Source organism: Myxine glutinosa, chromosome 1, assembly GCF_964187855.1.
Source record: "Myxine glutinosa chromosome 1, kmMyxGlut1.1, whole genome shotgun sequence".
Classification (NCBI taxonomy): Eukaryota; Metazoa; Chordata; class Myxini; order Myxiniformes; family Myxinidae; genus Myxine; species Myxine glutinosa.
The window spans coordinates 221430356-221448679 of record NC_136261.1 but is presented as its reverse complement, the minus strand read 5'-3'; the positions used below and the strand labels follow the sequence as shown (position 1 = coordinate 221448679).

The window sequence follows — 18324 nt, the reverse complement described above, 5'->3', positions numbered from 1 at the left end:
ACGACATAAAGGTGTGTACAATGTACATGTAGACAATTTTTATTATTCTTTGTTTGGGAGGGAGATGGGAGGGTGATGGGGCAGGGTGATGGGAGGATGATGGCAGGGTGATGGGAGGGTGATGGCAGGGTGATGGGAGGGTGATGGCAGAGGGTGATGGCAGAGGGTGATGGGAGAGTGATGGGAGGGTGATGGGGGGAAGATGGGAGGGTGATGTGGCAGGGTGCTGTGGCAGGGTGATGGCAGGGTGATGGCAGAGGGTGGTGGCAGAGGGTGGTGGGGGGGAGATGGCAGGGTGATGGGAGGGTGATGGGAGGGTGATGGCAGGGTGATGGGAGGGTGATGGCTGGGTGATGGGACGGTGATGGCAGAGGGTGATAGCAGAGGGTGATTGCAGAGGGTGATGGCAGAGGGTGATGGCAAAGGGTGGTGGCAGAGGGTGGTGGGAGGGAGATGGCAGGGTGATGGGAGGGTGATGGGGGGGAGATGGGAGGGTGATGGGGCAGGGTGATGGGGCAGGGTGATGGGGCTGGGTGATGGCAGGGTGATGGCAGGGTGATGGGAGGGTGATGGCAGGGTGATGGAAGGGTGATGGCAGAGGGTGATGGCAGAGGGTGATGGCAGAGGGTGATGGCAGAGGGTGATGGCAGAGGGTGATGGCAGAGGGTGATGGCAGAGGGTGATGGCAGAGGGTGATGGCAGAGGGTGATGGCAGAGGGTGATGGCAGAGGGTGATGGCAGAGGGTGATGGCAGAGGGTGATGGCAGGGAATTAACATTAACGAATAACATTTGTAATGTAATAATTTGTAATAATTTGTAGTAATAGATATAATAATAATAACGAATTCTGCTCTGTTTCAATTCTGTTTCAATTTGCTGATATGCTTTGCAAACCTTTTTTTTTTTAAACTATTTTAAAACTAATACAATTCGAACATGGAATACATACTGACACTGCACTTTCAGGTCTCCTACAAATCCTACCCTGTCGCCTCACCGTGGCGTAGGAGTGGCAATGGTCAATGGCATCGAATGTCATGGCTAGCAAAGACAGGGAGGTACACTTGATTTAAATTTGGAAATTGTTTTTTTTTTTTTTTTGGCCACGGAACGGGCACCCACGTACGGGCACGTCCTAGTTTAGATAAAAAAACACGTTTATAATGGATTATTCTCCACACAATGTATTAATACAAGTACAATACATATATGTAGTCTTATGAAATGAGTTTTTGATGAACGTTTATGTTTAATTGCAACGCTAAATCTATAAATTGTAAGAATCCCTCGGGGTTTGGTTTGACGGTTTGAATGTGAAAGTATTTTGGTTATCTTATCTCCACTTTAGGCCTGATAAGTTGATTACGTTTACTTTAGTCACAGAGTCAAAATAAGGAGGGGGGGGGGGGTGATCACTACACCGCCTGCTTTATAATTTACTAGCAGAAGTACCCGGCATTGCCGGGCGGGGGAGGGGAGGGGAAGGGGGGGGTGGGGGGGGGGGAGCGAGCCCCTTGGCGATCACAACTCACAAAATGATAATGAAACTCCAACCGGGACTCGAATATGCCTGGGCAGAAACATTTTCTCCCTCTCTCTGACATTCCGAGCAAGAAATTACACGACAATACAAACTGTAATGAGATAACCCGGTCCCGTCGGTGGCCGATCATCTGCATGTAGGCGGTGTATTTTATTTCATCCCGGTAAATGGAAGCTAAGTCGGAATTTAAGTACTCAACATCAGAAATGAATTTTTTTCATTGTTGTTTATATATTGTAATGAAATTCCATTATTTTTGAAGCCTTATTATATATAACTTTTTTTTTTTTTTTTTTTTTTTTTACTTTGCCGGGAACCGAGCCGATCCGAGATCCCGTTATGAAAATTGAAAATTTATCGAGACGGTTCCGAGACGGGATTTTGAATCTAGCTAACAGCACTAATTATATATGTATGTGAAATAAAAGCTACTTTGTGTGTAAATGTAAAAGTGAAAATATAAATGTTAACAATCAACTCAGAATCATGAAAAACCCTTATTTGACCCCTCATAAGTTACTTAAGGGCCGATTAAAAAAAATAAAAATTCTCGAAAATAATTTTTCGGTACCCGAATTCAACAGCTTTTTTTCTGGGTTTCCCACGGGAGTTGAACTTCAACATTTTAACACATGTTATTACACACCTTTACACACATATTGGTGAAGAAAGTTTTTGGTAACAATTTAGTTAACAGATTTGTGAAATATCTCATAAAATGCCCTTACTAGGAAGGGGTTACATTTTTTGAGTTAAGTTTTTCAAATTTTATTATTAAATTTTGTTTTATATCAACTTTTGGGTTAAGTTTTTTTCCCCGTTTTTTCCGTGACCCCAAGTCCCCACCCCTTGGAGCATGATCTGGCATTCAAATCCAAAAAATCATTACATGTAATATTTAATGCGTCCCCAATGCTGATTGCACAAGAAAACTTTCATTAGAAATGTTTAGAATGTACCCGTAATCGAATTTTTTGGTATTTGACCTTTTGACTCCACCCCAGGAGGCAGAGCCAAAAATGACACTGCTCTCACACCTTCTTATGGTGTGATCATAACTACCAGGTCTGGTGAATTTCTGCACAACCGTTTTGGAGGAGATAACATGATGGACGGCCAGACACAGCCAGACAGACAGGAGCCTGTTACAATATCTCATAGTTTTCTTTTCTTTCAAAAATCGTGGGGATAATTACACTACATGGCCAAAAGTATGTGGACACCCAAACATCACACCCATATGTGCTCGTCTAAGATCTCATTCCAAAATCATGGGCATTAATATAGAGTTGGTCCCCCCATTGCTGCTATAACAGCCTCCACTCTACTGGGAAGACTTTCCATTAGATGTTGGAACATTGCTGTGGGGATTTGCTTCCATTTAGCCACAAGAGCATTAGTGATGTCGGGCACTGATGTTGGGCGATTAAGCCTGGCTTGCAGTCGGCATTCCAATTCATCCCAAAGGTGTTCGATGGGGTTGAGGTCAGGGCTCTGTGCAGGCCAGTCAAGTTCTTCTACACCGATCTCGACAAACCATTTCTGTATGGACTTCACTTTGTGCACGGGGGCATTGCCATGCTGAAACAGGAAAGAGCCTTCCCCAAACTGTTGCCACAAAGTTGGAAGCACACAATCGTCTAGAATGTCATTGTATGCTGTAGCGTTAAGATTTCCCTTCACTGAAACTAAGGGGCCAAGCCCGAACCATGAAAAACAGCACAAAACCATTATTCCTCTTCCACCAAACTTTACAGTTGGCACTATGCATTCGGGCAGGTAGCGTTCTCCTGGCATCCGCCAAACCCAAATTTGTCGGGCTGCCCGATGGTGAAGTGTGATTGATCACTCTAAAGAATGTGTTTACACTGCTCCAGAGTCCAATGGCGGCAAGCTTTACACCACTCCAGCCGACGCTTGACATTGCACCTGGTGATCTTCGGCTTGTGTGTAGCTGCTCGGCCATGGAAACCCATTTCATGAAGCTCCTGACGAACAGTTGTTGTGCCGACATTGCTTCCAGAGGCAGTTTGGAACTCGGTAGTGAGTGTTGCAACCAAGGACAGACTATTTTTACGCGCTATGCGCTTGAGCACTCGGCAGTCCCGTTCTGTGAGCTTGAGCACTACCACTTCACGGCTGAACTGTTGTTGATCCTATACGTTTCCACTTCACAATAACAGCACTTACAGTTGACCGGGGCAGCTCTAGCATGGCAGAAATTTGACAAACTGACTTGTTGGAAAGGTGCCATCCCATGAGGGTGTCACGTTAAAAGTCACTGAGCTCTTCAGTATGGCCCATTCTACTGCCAATGTTTGTCTATGGAGATTGCATGGCTGTGTGCCTGATTATATATACCTGTCTGCAATGGGTGTGGGTGAAACATCCGAATCCACTAATTAGAAGGGGTGTCACATACTTTTGACCATGTAGTGCATCTTACAGATTAAAATGACAACTCCATGTGAAGCCCATTCTCATTTATGGTTAAAAAAAAAAAAAAAAAAATTTAAATAATATTTGAGGATACAGTTGTGTTTTAAAGGAATAAATAAAACTCGGATTTCAAAAAAACTAAGATTTGTAGTTCATATTATAATGAAATAATGAAGTTCACTTTGTAAAGTCACAAAAAACCTGACATATAGGGTGCAAACCATAAGCACCAGGCACCACCAACTAGGCCTGCTGACTATTCAGTAGCTGTACTCATCAGTTATGCCTTCACTTTTGAGTGTAGGTATAATGGTTATTTGTCATGTGGATTGAAGTTTTTTTTTTTGGTTTGGAGGTTTTTGGTTAGCACTGTTTTTTCAATGGTAGCAATTTTGATCCTAAACCCATGTTTCCCTGATAACATGAGGAGTGAAACCAAGTGGCAGGGTCAGATTATCCCTCATTAAAAGGGCACTGATGAGCTAGCTGGACTTTTACTGAAAATGCCACAATGACATGGTAATTTTCCACAAGCTTAGAAACTAAATCCATAACAACGTTGGCTTCTGGTAGATCTTACCCCACAAACTCTTAGATGCCAGTGCAGTGCCCTCACCACTGGCGCATTAACTAGATCACCACTGTATCCCAATTTGTGGAAATTCAGTTGGAGTAGAGAGAAAGTTGGTGAGGATCCTCCAGCAAATGACATAAAAATAAAAAAGTTATTGTCACAAAAATTATTGAAGTATGATATTCACAAATAGGATTACGCAATGACATTTTAAGTGGCAATGAGCAGTTTGTGGATATGCAGAACATAGTTGCAGCTCTGCAACCTTATATAGTACAGTGTATCACAATGCTATAGTAACTACCCAATATTGCTAATACGTTTTGATGTTGGCAAAGTAAAACATTACTTCTTCAGTGTGCTAACTTCAACCATCACCCTACCGAGCCCATCTCACACTGGGAGGTTAGAGGTTAGAATAAGATCCTAATAAGGTTTGGAAGTTAGAGGTTAGGACCCGAATCAAACAAAGGATAAATATTTCATCTCTTTAGTATTCCAAGTATTATTTGGCCTCACTTCCATTTAGTATACACAAAACAGACGAACCCGCTTACTCACGGATGTCCTCAAAAACAACAGTATTATCCATGGCAACATGCACAGCCAAAGAGCTCCAATCATCAAATAATGATAGCTTCCTGTGGGGATGAAGGAGACCAAAATAGAAAACAGGTAAATGAGATTGGAAAGTTGAATAGTATTTTGAGGTGAAAAGGATGAAAATAAGAAAATATGTATTCAGGGCAGTGGGAGCTCACCGCAGAACCTGAGCCACCGTGTTCGGCCCATACCACTGTCCCACTGCTTTTCCCTCACCGACTCCCATCTGAGCTGTAAAAAGAATGAAAAAAATAACAATAATCTTTCCCTTCTTTTGGGTTGCCAATGTCCATTTTTCTCTTCATCTTAGGTGCTCAATTACTACTTTTTACCAATCTGATGTATGGAGTACAGACAGTCCTTCTGATCTAAGAAGCAATGAAGGACTCTGTAGTAGGCAGCTGGTTGCTTTAAACCCTCCTTCCATCTCCACTCTGAAAGGACAATGAGAAAGGTGAAGAAAATAAAAGAAATGACACCAAAAGAGATGTAAAAAAAACAAAAGTATTTTGTGTAAGCCCCTTCCACAATGGAAGTGAGGACTTTGATCATGTTCAATCCGACTATTAATTTTCAATTAGTCATTGGCTTTAACACCAATATAAATTTTAATTGCGGACCCCAGGCATCAAAAAGGTACATATTGTTACGTTTGTAGGTGAAAGAATACCGTAGGAGAGGCAGAACTGTATAGGAAGTAGCATGGGCCGTGTGACGTGCAGAAGAAACCTCGATGTAACAAGTAGGGAAACTAACTTTTTAAAGGTTGTTTAAATGTTCACCACATGGGGGGGGGGGGGGGGGGTGTGTTGTGCTAATTATCGCTAGGGTTTAAGGCTAGTTTTTTCCTCAGTGCGTGATTACCCCCCTGTAATCTTTCCCTTACGTTTTTGCACCATCGTTAAATTGCATTTACCACGGCCGGCCATAAAGGCCACCGTTAAATAACAACCATGCTGGCAAGAAACCTCACAGAGATTATCGGGGCGGGCCCCGCCGACGAGCGAGGCGGGGAATCAGGGGCGGAGAGGAAAGCCGGCTTGCCACACCCCAAGAGACCTGGCTTGGCTTTTGGAGGGGCAAGGAAGAGGAGGGCGCTTGGTGGTTGGGCTCGAAGAAGATGTTGGCCATTTTTGGTGTACGGATTATCTTAGTATTCCCACGAAGAGAGCGGTTTTTCTGGACCGGCGTGAGGGAGGTTTTAGCTGTGGTGCTCTTCGGAGGTGGAGGGAGGCAGTGGAGGAGGCGAGGCAGTGGAGGAGAAAGGAGGCCGTCCTCACGAGCTTGCCACAGGCTCATTGCGAGCGTCTTCAATGCGCAATGCTGCCGCCATTTTGAGCTTCCCGCGAGGCAGGCTTTGAACTTTGTCACTGCCATCAGCCTCCTAAAAGAACTCATTGGGACGAGATAAGTGCCGGCACCTAAAAGGGACATTGTATTTTAAATTATACTTTCCTCTGTGTGTTCGCATTTGAGACTGTATGGAGGGTCCCTCAAAGTAGGATTCATGTTACCTCAACATTTATTTCGTCATTGCTTTATTTTCATTAAATCATTATTGTTGAATTTATTGTGGTGCTTGCATGTTTTGTGGGTTCCGGAATAAACCCGTGTATTTTTTGTTCAGATAAACGCTTCGCATTCCTTCATGCCCGCGTGCGCCAAAAATAACTGTCATCTTCGGCTGGTCGCCTCGGGAGTAAAAACTGTTTCGGATATTCGTCTAAGGCTTGCCAGGACAATATATTGAACAAACAGTTTTAGATGGAGCACCGCGCCGCAATTAGAGCATTTAAATTGTGGCAATAAATGTGAATTGTTGCTCCCAGCTTGACAGGAGACACCGTTTGCATTTTTTCCACCTCAATCCCCAACCCGTTTAGAATCCCATGCCGGCACAGGCAACTTGAGAGTTCTTTGCAAGTGATTGAAGACGGTATGAGAGACAAGGAGGCGGCGGCATTGGTGAAATAGAGAAGTAGTGTTTGAAGTTTTATAATCCAAAGGGAACAGATTTGCTGATGGAAGTCCCAATGCTAAGTTGCTTTTTTAAATGCAATTTCTCTATCGACGTGTTAACATTACACTCTGGGTACAGGCAGACAATGGTTTATGTCGGGGATGCGTTCCTGAAAAATGTGACGAACACTGAAACAACGTAAATCGAAGAAATTCCTCTAATAATAATAATAATAAATGGAACAAGAGGGAGAATTGCTTTGCAAAACATGTCCCTTATTGGTCCAATGAAAGTTATTGTTCCAAGCAAAAATGGCATAACTCCAGGGAAAAATTGGTGAAACTCCCCGAAACTCAAACTTGCTCAATAACTTATCAGAATAAACCCATGTACCAAGTTTCAGTTTAGTACGTTAAAGGTTATGGGGAAAAAAAGTCTAGAAAACCACAGGTGAGACGGACAGACAGACGGAGAGCAAACCTATAATCCCCTCCAGGTAGAGAACAGAAAAACAGGGAATGCCTTCCTAATGTTGCCACTTCACATATTATATTTTACTTTTTACCTTCGATATTGTCCTTTTTTGGTTAATTAAGTACAAGGTATATTCAAATAAATAAATAAACCAAGTACCAGACATATTTAAATAAAAATAAACCTCTTACGGAAGTGGTTGAATTGGCAGTAGGTACCTCTTCTTCCTCCTTATTATTCTTCCTATCAAAAACTGTCAATGCCCTGTCTGTTTCTCACAATATCCACACACAGTTTCCACACAATGGAACACCTCTCTAGTTTTAGATAGTCTGAAGGTTTTGTCAGGTTATCCACAGGGTGGTCCAAAATGATGTGCAACTTTTCAAACAGCTATCATAATTTTACTATTGTAACCCTCCTATTTTCAGGTCTCCCTAAAGAACAAGATTTAAAGTTTCTACCATGTCAAACAATTTCTCTGTGCTCCAGTGATTTTTTTTTTTTGCATACATCGTCGAGGCTCATAGAGGCTCATAGATGCTCATTTTAGAGGTTTTTTTTTTTTGCTGAAAGTGACTATTTCGAAAAGTGGCTGCTATAACAAAATGGGTAGCCATAATTGTTGCGTTTCTGAATGCAAATCAGTCACGAGAATATAGAATATACAAGAAATATCTGTGAATGAGAGGAGTCCAGTTTGTACCATTTACTGTTAGTACATTCTAGCAGCGGCTGTGGTTACAACACACACAGTAACTCACACAGTAACACACACAGTAACACACACACACCGTATTTCATTGTTTAATATTTTTGTTACTCTTGTTCACCACAAATTATAGTACATTATGGTGTAAAAACAAGGTACTTTGTAGGATGAAGATGATATTAAACGGTACAACATTAAAATATTTTTGACATCATCCCTCATATCGGACTCTATATTATTGAAATTACGTAACAACTACCGAGGCCTCCCTAATTCCCAATACCCATCTACAATGTATCATATTCCCCTTCTTTCTCTCCGTCCAACATACAGTTCCATAACTTTTTGCAAAATGAGAGAAAGAGGATCATCATGGTCACCTCTGCCAAGGTGCAATAATAGTAGAGCTTGAGCGAGAACCATTTGACCACAGCGAAGCATACATCCCCAGCCGGAATCTGAGGTTGGGCCAGTGCCCCCTGAGAAAAATATCACTCGATCAGGATGATTCAGTCATTACGATGGAAACAAAAAAAGCTTTAAAATGAGGGTAAGATTAGAAAGGTGCAATTGCAGCCAAAAGGTTGAAGGAAGAGAAAAGAGAGGGGTGAGATGGAAGTGAAAAGAGAGGGGTGAGATGGAAGAGAAAAGGAGGTAAGGGAAAATAGAAGTGTTGAAAAAAGGAGGAAGTAAAGATAGCAAAAGGGAGGACAAAAAACGGAGAAAGATGGAGGGGATGAGGAAGAGACAGAGGAAGTACATACATGAGCAAGAGGAGTAAAAGTTGGGGAAAGATGAAATTGACAGGCAAAATGTAGGAAAGAAGGCATATGAGGTAAAGTGAAAAAGAGTTAAGCGAAAGGAGATCTGATGAGGGGGAGGGAGGGAGGGGTTGAAGAGGAGATAGAGGAGGAGAAAATGAAGGAGGATGGAATAAGAATAGAGGGAATGCATAAAGGTCAATATAACAAAGGAAGTAAGAGTCAGGAAAGGCATATGTATAAAAAGAAGGAAAAATGTGGGAAGCTGGAATGTTAGTGAGAGATATAAACAAGAGTAGAAGTAACATAATTAAATGTTCACACTAAAAACATTACAGACGGTAAACTGATAAAAAAAATATCACACCTATTGATGGAAAGTTCTTTCTGTAGGTGAACCAAAGACGACTTCGAATATCTGCCAACATTTCTTTCTTCTCTGTGAACATGTACATCATTAGTGGGTCATGGGTTAAGTGCGCAGTGTCAAAGCAGTTCTCAAAATAATTGATCAAATTTTTTATTATTACTCCGTATGCAGCCTGTGGCTGTTGGTTGCATCACTGCTGGGAGAGAGGCTGTGCCGCTGATGCAGTACCCGGTTACCAGTAAGCTGGAGCTCATTTTGCCGACCTCGGAAGTAAGACAGGCTAAGTCAACCCACCTAGTGTTATTAAACAACACGACAGGGACGCAAACTCAAGACCCAAAGATCTTAAGCAACCACCTAAGACATTAAGCCAACACCAGGCTTATTGATCACATAAATCAGAATATATATATATATATATCTTCTATCTTCTATCTATATATAAAAAAGAAAGTTTTTGTTTGTTTGTCTGCACGCGCTAATCTCCTGAACGGTGAAAGATAGGAGGAAACCTCTGAAACAAAAAATGTCGGGACAGGCCCTGGGAACGTTATAGGCTAGGTGGCGAGGCCACCTCGGCCGGTCTGGGCCCATTTCGCAATACATCTTCTTCTTCTTCTTTCAAAATGCTCTTGAAGTACAACTTATGCAATTGATAGGAATATCTGACTGATTGCAACACATAATTTAAAAATTCTCTCTCGCGGGGCCCGACAAAGAAAGAACAAGGAATCGATGAGCACGAACTGATACTGGGCTCGCGTCAGACCTATGTACAGAAGATTAAATTAATTCAAAAATAAGCCGGGCAACGCCGGGTGCATTCAGCTAGTATATATATTATTTATATATATATATATATATATATATATATATATATATATATATATATATATATATATATATATATATATGTGCATTCAGTATATATTGTTGCGAATATGGAATTTGGCCTCCATATCCGCTTGTAAATATTCCCCTATTTCCCCAATACTCCCCAACTATCCCCAATCCCCCATTCCCTAGTCCCATTGTCTGTAAACAACAATCAGTAGAGCCGACCTTCCCCTTTTTCCCCCATTAAATGTCGTGCCCAGGTCCACCGCATCACACGTAGACAACTTTCGGACATCTTGCTAGTTATTCTTAGTCTATGTCAGTTAAGGACTCGTTTCCATTAATTATGACTCTTCGTTGCACCAGAATGTGATTATATGGCACCAGTAGTGAGTTTAGGACCTTTCCCATACCTCCTTCCATCTTCTTCCCCAAACAACAACAACAACAACAACTACAATTACAACAACAACGACGCTGCGCGGGGGAGTGTGCGTCATCACACCGGCTCGGTTAGCCGCCATTGACAATGCGCTCCGGACCATGCGCTCCACGGGGTTACCACGAAGGGGCTCCTTGTCAGTCCCTCGTCAAGGGCGGAGCCGGTAACCCCCCCCGCACGCACCCAATGAGAAGCGACGTGCCGATTCCATCTGGGGCGGAGCTAACGAGCCGAGGGCGTGTCACTCCCCGCTGGATATACGAAGCGACTCACCGGATGTGAGGTCAGATGCGCCCCCAGCTTGAAGAAGAGCAAGTCACTACCTCGAGCGCTGTGAGACCTCCCGCATCTCTGGACCGGACCGAGTCGATTCTGTCCCTGAGCCCAGGTGCACCTGGAGCCATCGATCCTGCCTTTCCTAGCCATCAATCCCCGTGTGAGTCAGCCTTTTGTCCCGTTTATCTGTCGTCTGTTGGGGTTAATATAAGATTGTGTCTAAGTGCTTGTCTTTCTATGCTGTACCTCTCGTCCCTGTAATCTGACCTTCCGAACGAATATAATCTCCTCCGGAGGTCTTGAGAACCGTATCCATGGTGTCGTGTCATTTTAATCCCAGCCGTGTGTCTTTTCCTTCATTGACCTAGCGTAGCGCGATTAGTCAACGTTCGGGTATAATCGGGTAACTTGTGCAGACGTGGTCATACCAAACCGCTCGGTAAATAACATCTAAGCCACGTCTGTAACAATTGGTGTCGAGGAGTGGAATTCGGACCCGGGACTAAATTTATTAGGCCCAAATTTGTAACAATTAGAATCGATTCGGAGCGCGTTTCCCGCGCGAAATTATAACGGCGAAATTTGATTTTGTTATACGAAAATAAAAACCCGAATTTTGAAAGTCGCGCTATGGCGGATCAAGACAGCTGGGGTCCGGTAGGGGAGAGTGAGGCAGGGTCGGTCCAGGACCAAATTGAGGGACATGAGGGACAGGAGGAGAGCGAAGCAGCGAGGGTAGCAAACGCACAAAATGGCGCCTCGCTGGTCACCGCGCCCGCGACCGTGGCAGCGCCACCGGTGGATTTGAACTTGTTTTTAATACAAATGAAGGCCCTTATGGCTCAGAATAGTGAGCAAATGAGGGCTCAGAGTGAGCAATTGGGGGTAATGGGAAACGAAATGGGGGTAATGAGGGACGAAGCGAGGGCTCGGAGTGAGCAATTGGGGGTAATGGGAAACCAAATGGGGGTAATGAGGGACGAAGCGAGGGGTACTGGTGAGGGATTAGACAATAATTTTAGGGGATTAGACAATAATTTTAGGGGATTAGACAATAATTTTAAGGGACTAGACGAGAAATTTGGGAAATTAGACAATAGATTAGGGGAAATACAGGAGGGGTTAATGGGGGTAGAAAACAGAATGGCCGCTCAAGAGAATCAAATGGAAGGGATGCAAAAGTGGTTAGAGGGGGTAGAAAATAGAATGGCTGCCCAGGAGAATCAGATAGAGGGAGTGAAAAATGGGTTAGAGGGGTTAGAAAACACCATGGAAGGCAAATTGAGGGACATGAGGGACCAAGCGGAAAGGGAAGTTAACCAAATGGGGCAGCAGATAGAGGGGGTCAGAATGGGGGTAGAAGCCAAACTGGATGCTCACAGGGAGGAAATGGAGCAGATGAGGGTGGCATCTGGGCAGGAGATGCAAGTGATGGGAGAGGAGATCAGGAGAGGAGTGAGTGAGGAGGTCGGAGGAGTGCGCGAGGAGGTGAGGCACTGTAAGGAGCACATGGAGAAGGAGGTGAGAAAGGGGACTGTAAAGTTACAAGGGGGCATAGAGGACCTGACGCAGGAGGTGGAGCAGCTGACGGTGGGACAAACGGAGTTAGTGGAGCAGGTTCAAAGGAACACTGCGGTATTAGGAGGTTTAAAAGCGACACAAAACGACATAAAAAACGACTTGATAGCGACAAAGAGGGAATGTCAGATGGTACGTGAGGGACTGACAACGAGGTTGGACGAGGTGGTAGAGGTAATGGAGACGAAGGACCGGCAGGTGAGGACGCACCTGGAAACGGTCAAGGTAGCCTTAGAGGATGAGCTTGAGGAGACGTACCGGGGAATGAAAGAGGTGAAGCAGAAACTAGAAGAAGTGGAAGAAGGGATGAGCGAAATTAAGAAGCGACGGAGAGGGGATAAGAAAGAAATAAAAGAGGAGATAAAAGAATTGGTCCAAAGTCTGTGTTTGGATCGTGATGATGTGCTCATTAACCGGATGAGGGATTCGCAGGTGATGGAGGAGAAGCGAAGAGGAAGAGGACCCGGTGTAAGTGGTGACCAATATGGTCGTGCGTATGATGCGCCAGGGGATTTAATAAGCTTGGGGGTCGAGATAGACCCGGGTGTTCGTGAGAGGCCATGGGTGAAGTGTGCGAAAGGTCTGGTGTGCGAAAAAAGAGGTGTGCGAGAAAGTCCGACTCTGGGGTGTGTGAGGAAAAAGTGCGTGCCAAGGAGTGAGGGTGCTGGCGAGAGTGAGTCGGTCGTAGCGCGTGTGCGAGGGAGCACATGGAAGCGTGGTGTGGTGAGTGTTACAGAGGGTGTGACGGGAGAGTGTGCGCGAGAAAGGTGTGTGACGGACAGGTGCATGGGGAAAGAGTGCGCTGTCAAAGGCAAGGAAGAATGCACACCTGTGGTGAGTGTTACAGAGGGTGTAACGGGAGAGTGTGCGCGAGAAAGGTGTGTGACGGACAGGTGCATGAGGAAAGAGTGCGCTGTCAAGAGTAAGGGTGAGTGCGCTGTCAAGAATGGAGGTGAGAGTAGTGAGAGTGACAAGGAGAGTGAGTTGGTTGTGACAGGTGAGCGAGGATGTACACCTGGGATGGAAGGATGCACACCTGGAATGGTAGAGCGTGAGTGGGAATGCACGCTGGAGTTGGTGGTGAGGCACGTGGTTGGGTGTGCGAATGAGAGCACACCTGTGATTGTCACAGAGGAGGTGACAGAGGAGGGGGCGCGAAGAGGTGTGTTGGTGAGGTGTGCTACCAACGAATGTGTGCCAAAGTGTTCGGTGGTCAGGTGTGTGACCAAGGCTGTGAGTGGAATGAGGGTGCCTGGGTGTGTAAGGAAAGGTACGAGGAGCATGGGCACGGCTGGATGTGTGAGCAAGGAACGGGCTGCGGGGTGTAAGCGTCCAGGTGAAGCATCGACGTTAGACGGGGTAGAGTTTAGAACGACTTATAGCCGAATCGGGCCCTCGGTGCGTGCTGGGCCTCGCTTTGAACGGCCGCGTCCGTGCTCCACTAGGCGGAGCGGGCAGCCCGATAGAAAGGGTCGTCATGGCGACCACCTTTTGTTGAGGCAGTCCGGCAGGTCGAGATCGGGACATTGGATGGCTCCGTGCCGAGGTGGTGCGTGGGATCTCGGCACGGGTAAGCCCCCGTCCCTGCACCGAGTGCCGGACGCATCCTGCCGCCGGCACAAAACAACCAGCATCCATTGCTTGGCTTTACGAAGCCGGGCTTTGGACAGGAATTGGCGCACCGAGAGGCATTATTGAGTAGACTGGGTGATGAGGTTAGTGTTTTGGACCCAAAATTGGAGAAAAACAAAATTTGATGATTGGCAAGGGATTGGCAGTAGTGATTGGCAGATGATGGGTAGTGATTGGCAAATTTTTGATTTGTTGAAATTTGATGTGCAAAATTGGTAGTGAGAGACCCCCGATGTGGTGGGATGGCATCCCTGCCACCCTTCCCATGTGTGGGGCAAAGGAGCAATAGATTATGGGGTGTATGGCAGTGAAAACTAGCCCGGGTGGGTTAGGTTATATGATAGGGCCCTAGAAGATGACATTAGGTAACGTTAAGTTTAGTTAGTGACTGATACCTGTAGTGGGGACGCAGGTAGATTAGTATGGATGATAATGACGAGGGAGCGCAATAGTTTAAAGGGACGACTGGGAAGCGCAAGTTTCAGAGGGGAGTAGTTAGCTGAGATGATGCCGTGTGTGTGAGAATTGAACAGGTGTGATTGCACAGGTGTGCAACTGGACAGGTGTGTGGAGCAGTGTGTGAGTAGTGAGTGTGTGGATCAGCGCGAATGCGCTTGGGGAGAGAAGGGTGCAGGTGGCACCCGGTGTGAGAACACAGGTGTGCCAGTACAGGTGTGTGGAGAGAGTTGGAGTAAGTGGTACGGAGTGGTGTGCATGGTGCGAAGGTGTGGATGGGGGAAGAGTGGACCCCTTTCACGAGTACCCGGGGCGGGTAGTGTAAGTGTTAGGTAGAGGGTATAGGTAAATTGTGGTTGGATATTGGCATCTGTGGTGCGGGGTTGCAGAATGGTATTGCGGATGGGTGCATTAGTGTTGTGGAAATGGCTGGGCGTGTAGCCTGTTAGTGTGTGTAGTTGGTTGGGCACTCCACCACTGTGAGGATGTCGGCCAGGTGAGGCCGCAGGTGGGCTCTGGGAGCCGGTAGTTGTGAGTGGGTGCCTGAGGATCCCGGGTGTGGATCGGGCAGCCCAGTGCCAGAGAGGGCACCGAGTGGGGAGAGTGCCAGAGGGCCTTCCCCAGGTAGTTAGGTTAGGGTAAGGAGCAGGTAAGCTCGGAGGCAACTGCAGTGGTGGAGGTGTGCAGGTGGGTAGACCCGCTGGGAGAGGTACACGCCACAGCCCGGAAATTGTGCGAGGGCACCGGGAGATGAATCGGGGGAGTGAGACCCCAAATTGAAGAGCACCACAGTTTGGCCAATGGGAATTGGTTTTTAGAACCCATAGTGTAAGAGGGCCAATGGTTTGGCCGGAGAAAGACCCCGGGTAGTGTAAAGTTGTTAAAGTCATTTAGAGGATAGTTAGGATTGATGAACCTGTCGCACCATGCGCAGCCACTTGCCTGTGGTGATGATGATGACTCCACACCTGTGTTTTCTTTGTTCTGTGTGCAGGAAATGAGAATTGCTGTGAGGATTTGTGAGACGCATCACGACGTGGATGAGACATTGGGGTGATTCCATCTCTCCCTCCCTAGGAGGGACCGATGATGAATTGGTAATGGCAAATTTTGATGTTGAGTTGGAGATGGCAAATTTTGATGAGAGTTGAAAATGGCAAATTTGATTGGTTAGGAGGGAGAGAAGACGAATTTGGTTTATGGGAGGAACGGGGAAGACAGTAGGGATGTTTGTTGATTTGTAAAGTAGATGTTTATGGGTAGTGTTGTGTTTTGTGGATACAGTAAGGGGTAAGGGAGGGGCCATGTAGGTTACCTGGTGGGGGGGGGGGGGGGCGTACGGTAGGAACGTACCTGTCTCACCTGGTTCCCATGTGCCCCCAGTGTGCATCATCTTATATTGCGTGCACTTTTGCGCCCTTACCACCTTACTCACTTGTCTGCTTCTTTTGTCTCCCACCTCCGAGGATCTGGTTTTGGGGCAGAGAGAGAGGAGAGAGAGGTGCTGGCTTCGCAGTTGTGGGCCTGCACTTTCGCTGCTTGCTGCTGGGATCGATACACCATATGGACCGCAATGTTTGTGGCCACCCACAATGGACTGCAGTTCTTTTGCGGCCAAGCACCACCCGTGGATGGACCTATGGGTCAACGTGGCACCTATGCCATACAGGTGAACCACTTATAGTTGGCCCCCTGACGGCCACAATAAAGAAATGGACGCGGTTGGCGCCTTTCTTTATTTTGTTTAAAAGAAGTAAGAAGGCCAAGTGCACCACATGAAGGCAAGACCAGCGGCAGAACATCGGCCGGCTGCGACACCACCGGTGATTTGTAAACACTTTATTGGTGCACCGGATGGTGCTCACTGTGTGATGGGGTGGTGCTTGATGCTTGGAAGGGGTGCTCTGCACATTATTAAAGGCCGTAGGCCACAGAGCACTCGTGGGTTGGTGTATAGATGCTAGCATGCGTGCTCTCTCTATGCATAACATCTGCATGTGTTCCTCCAAAAACAGGTCCTGGATCGTAGTGTAAATATCAGCGTAGTCTTGTGTAAATAATGCTCCCTACCGGCTGTATGTTTAGTTTGAGGATTCTTTCCGGATTCGGTTATCCTGTGGGTGTGTTTCTGTGAGGAGAAGGGTGCAACGTCGCAGGGGGACATATTTACTCATTTGTGAATATCTGTAAAACTGTCGCACTCAGGGTAGAGTTAATAGTAGAGGGAACTACATTGCGTGCCACACTAAAGTAGGTAAAAATTTATCGGGTCGGGACGCCCCGAGGGTAGAGAAGGGTGCAATGTTGCGAATATGGAATTTGGCCTCCATATCCGCTTGTAAATATTCCCCTATTTCCCCAATACTCCCCAACTATCCCCAATCCCCCATTCCCTAGTCCCATTGTCTGTAAACAACAATCAGTAGAGCCGACCTTCCCCTTTTTCCCCCATTAAATGTCGTGCCCAGGTCCACCGCATCACACGTAGACAACTTTCGGACATCTTGCTAGTTATTCTTAGTCTATGTCAGTTAAGGACTCGTTTCCATTAATTATGACTCTTCGTTGCACCAGAATGTGATTATATGGCACCAGTAGTGAGTTTAGGACCTTTTCCCATACCTCCTTCCATCTTCTTCCCCAAACAACAACAACAACAACAACTACAATTACAACAACAACGACGCTGCGCGGGGGAGTGTGCGTCATCACACCGGCTCGGTTAGCCGCCATTGACAATGCGCTCCGGACCATGCGCTCCACGGGGTTACCACGAAGGGGCTCCTTGTCAGTCCCTCGTCAAGGGCAGAGCCGGTAACCCCCCCCCGCACGCACCCAATGAGAAGCGACGTGCCGATTCCATCTGGGGCGGAGCTAACGAGCCGAGGGCGTGTCACTCCCCGCCGGATATACGAAGCGACTCACCGGATGTGAGGTCAGATGCGCCCCCAGCTTGAAGAAGAGCAAGTCACTACCTCGAGCGCTGTGAGACCTCCCGCATCTCTGGACCGGACCGAGTCGATTCTGTCCCTGAGCCCAGGTGCACCTGGAGCCATCGATCCTGCCTTTCCTAGCCATCAATCCCCGTGTGAGTCAGCCTTTTGTCCCGTTTATCTGTCGTCTGTTGGGGTTAATATAAGATTGTGTCTCAGTGCTTGTCTTTCTATGCTGTACCTCTCGTCCCTGTAATCTGACCTTCCGAACGAATATAATCTCCTCCGGAGGTCTTGAGAACCGTATCCATGGTGTCGTGTCATTTTAATCCCAGCCGTGTGTCTTTTCCTTCATTGACCTAGCGTAGCGCGATTAGTCAACGTTCGGGTATAATCGGGTAACTTGTGCAGACGTGGTCATACCAAACCGCTCGGTAAATAACATCTAAGCCACGTCTGTAACAATATATTGTTACGGAACCCAACGTCGGCCTATGGTTCCCCTTTGAGGGGGGATTAGTCCCCTCGTTTGTTACTGACCGACGTGGTCCCTGAAGCTGCACCGCGACCTCCGGAAAGGCCGGTGAGCAGCTTCGTTCGTGACCGCGGATAAGATGTTAATTTGCCGAGCGGATGGCAGCCGCGGCCCGAACCGTTAACAAAGACTAGACCCGATTCCTTAATGTTGGCCAAATCGTGCCACAGGTATTCAATTGGGAAAAGACAAAGACG

The 18324-nt window shown here is 46.3% G+C and overlaps 1 protein-coding gene across 4 annotated transcripts in view; it reads right to left on the bottom strand.

The window, feature by feature from the left end:
- ATG4B (autophagy related 4B cysteine peptidase) overlaps positions 1-18324 on the bottom strand; it is a 146666-nt gene that overhangs the window by 106522 nt on the left and 21820 nt on the right. For all 4 annotated transcript variants that reach the window (XR_013624436.1, XR_013624438.1, XM_068127757.2 and 1 more), the window contains exons 3-7: positions 9436-9507; positions 8688-8786; positions 5494-5595; positions 5320-5392; positions 5120-5199 (exon numbers count right to left, since the gene is read on the bottom strand). Coding sequence is in view for 2 of the 4 variants with exons in the window: in XM_068127757.2 (XP_067983858.2) it covers positions 5120-5199; positions 5320-5392; positions 5494-5595; positions 8688-8786; positions 9436-9507 (426 nt within the window). In the remaining 2 variants the exon portion in view is untranslated. The remainder of the gene's footprint in view (positions 1-5119; positions 5200-5319; positions 5393-5493; positions 5596-8687; positions 8787-9435; positions 9508-18324) is intronic.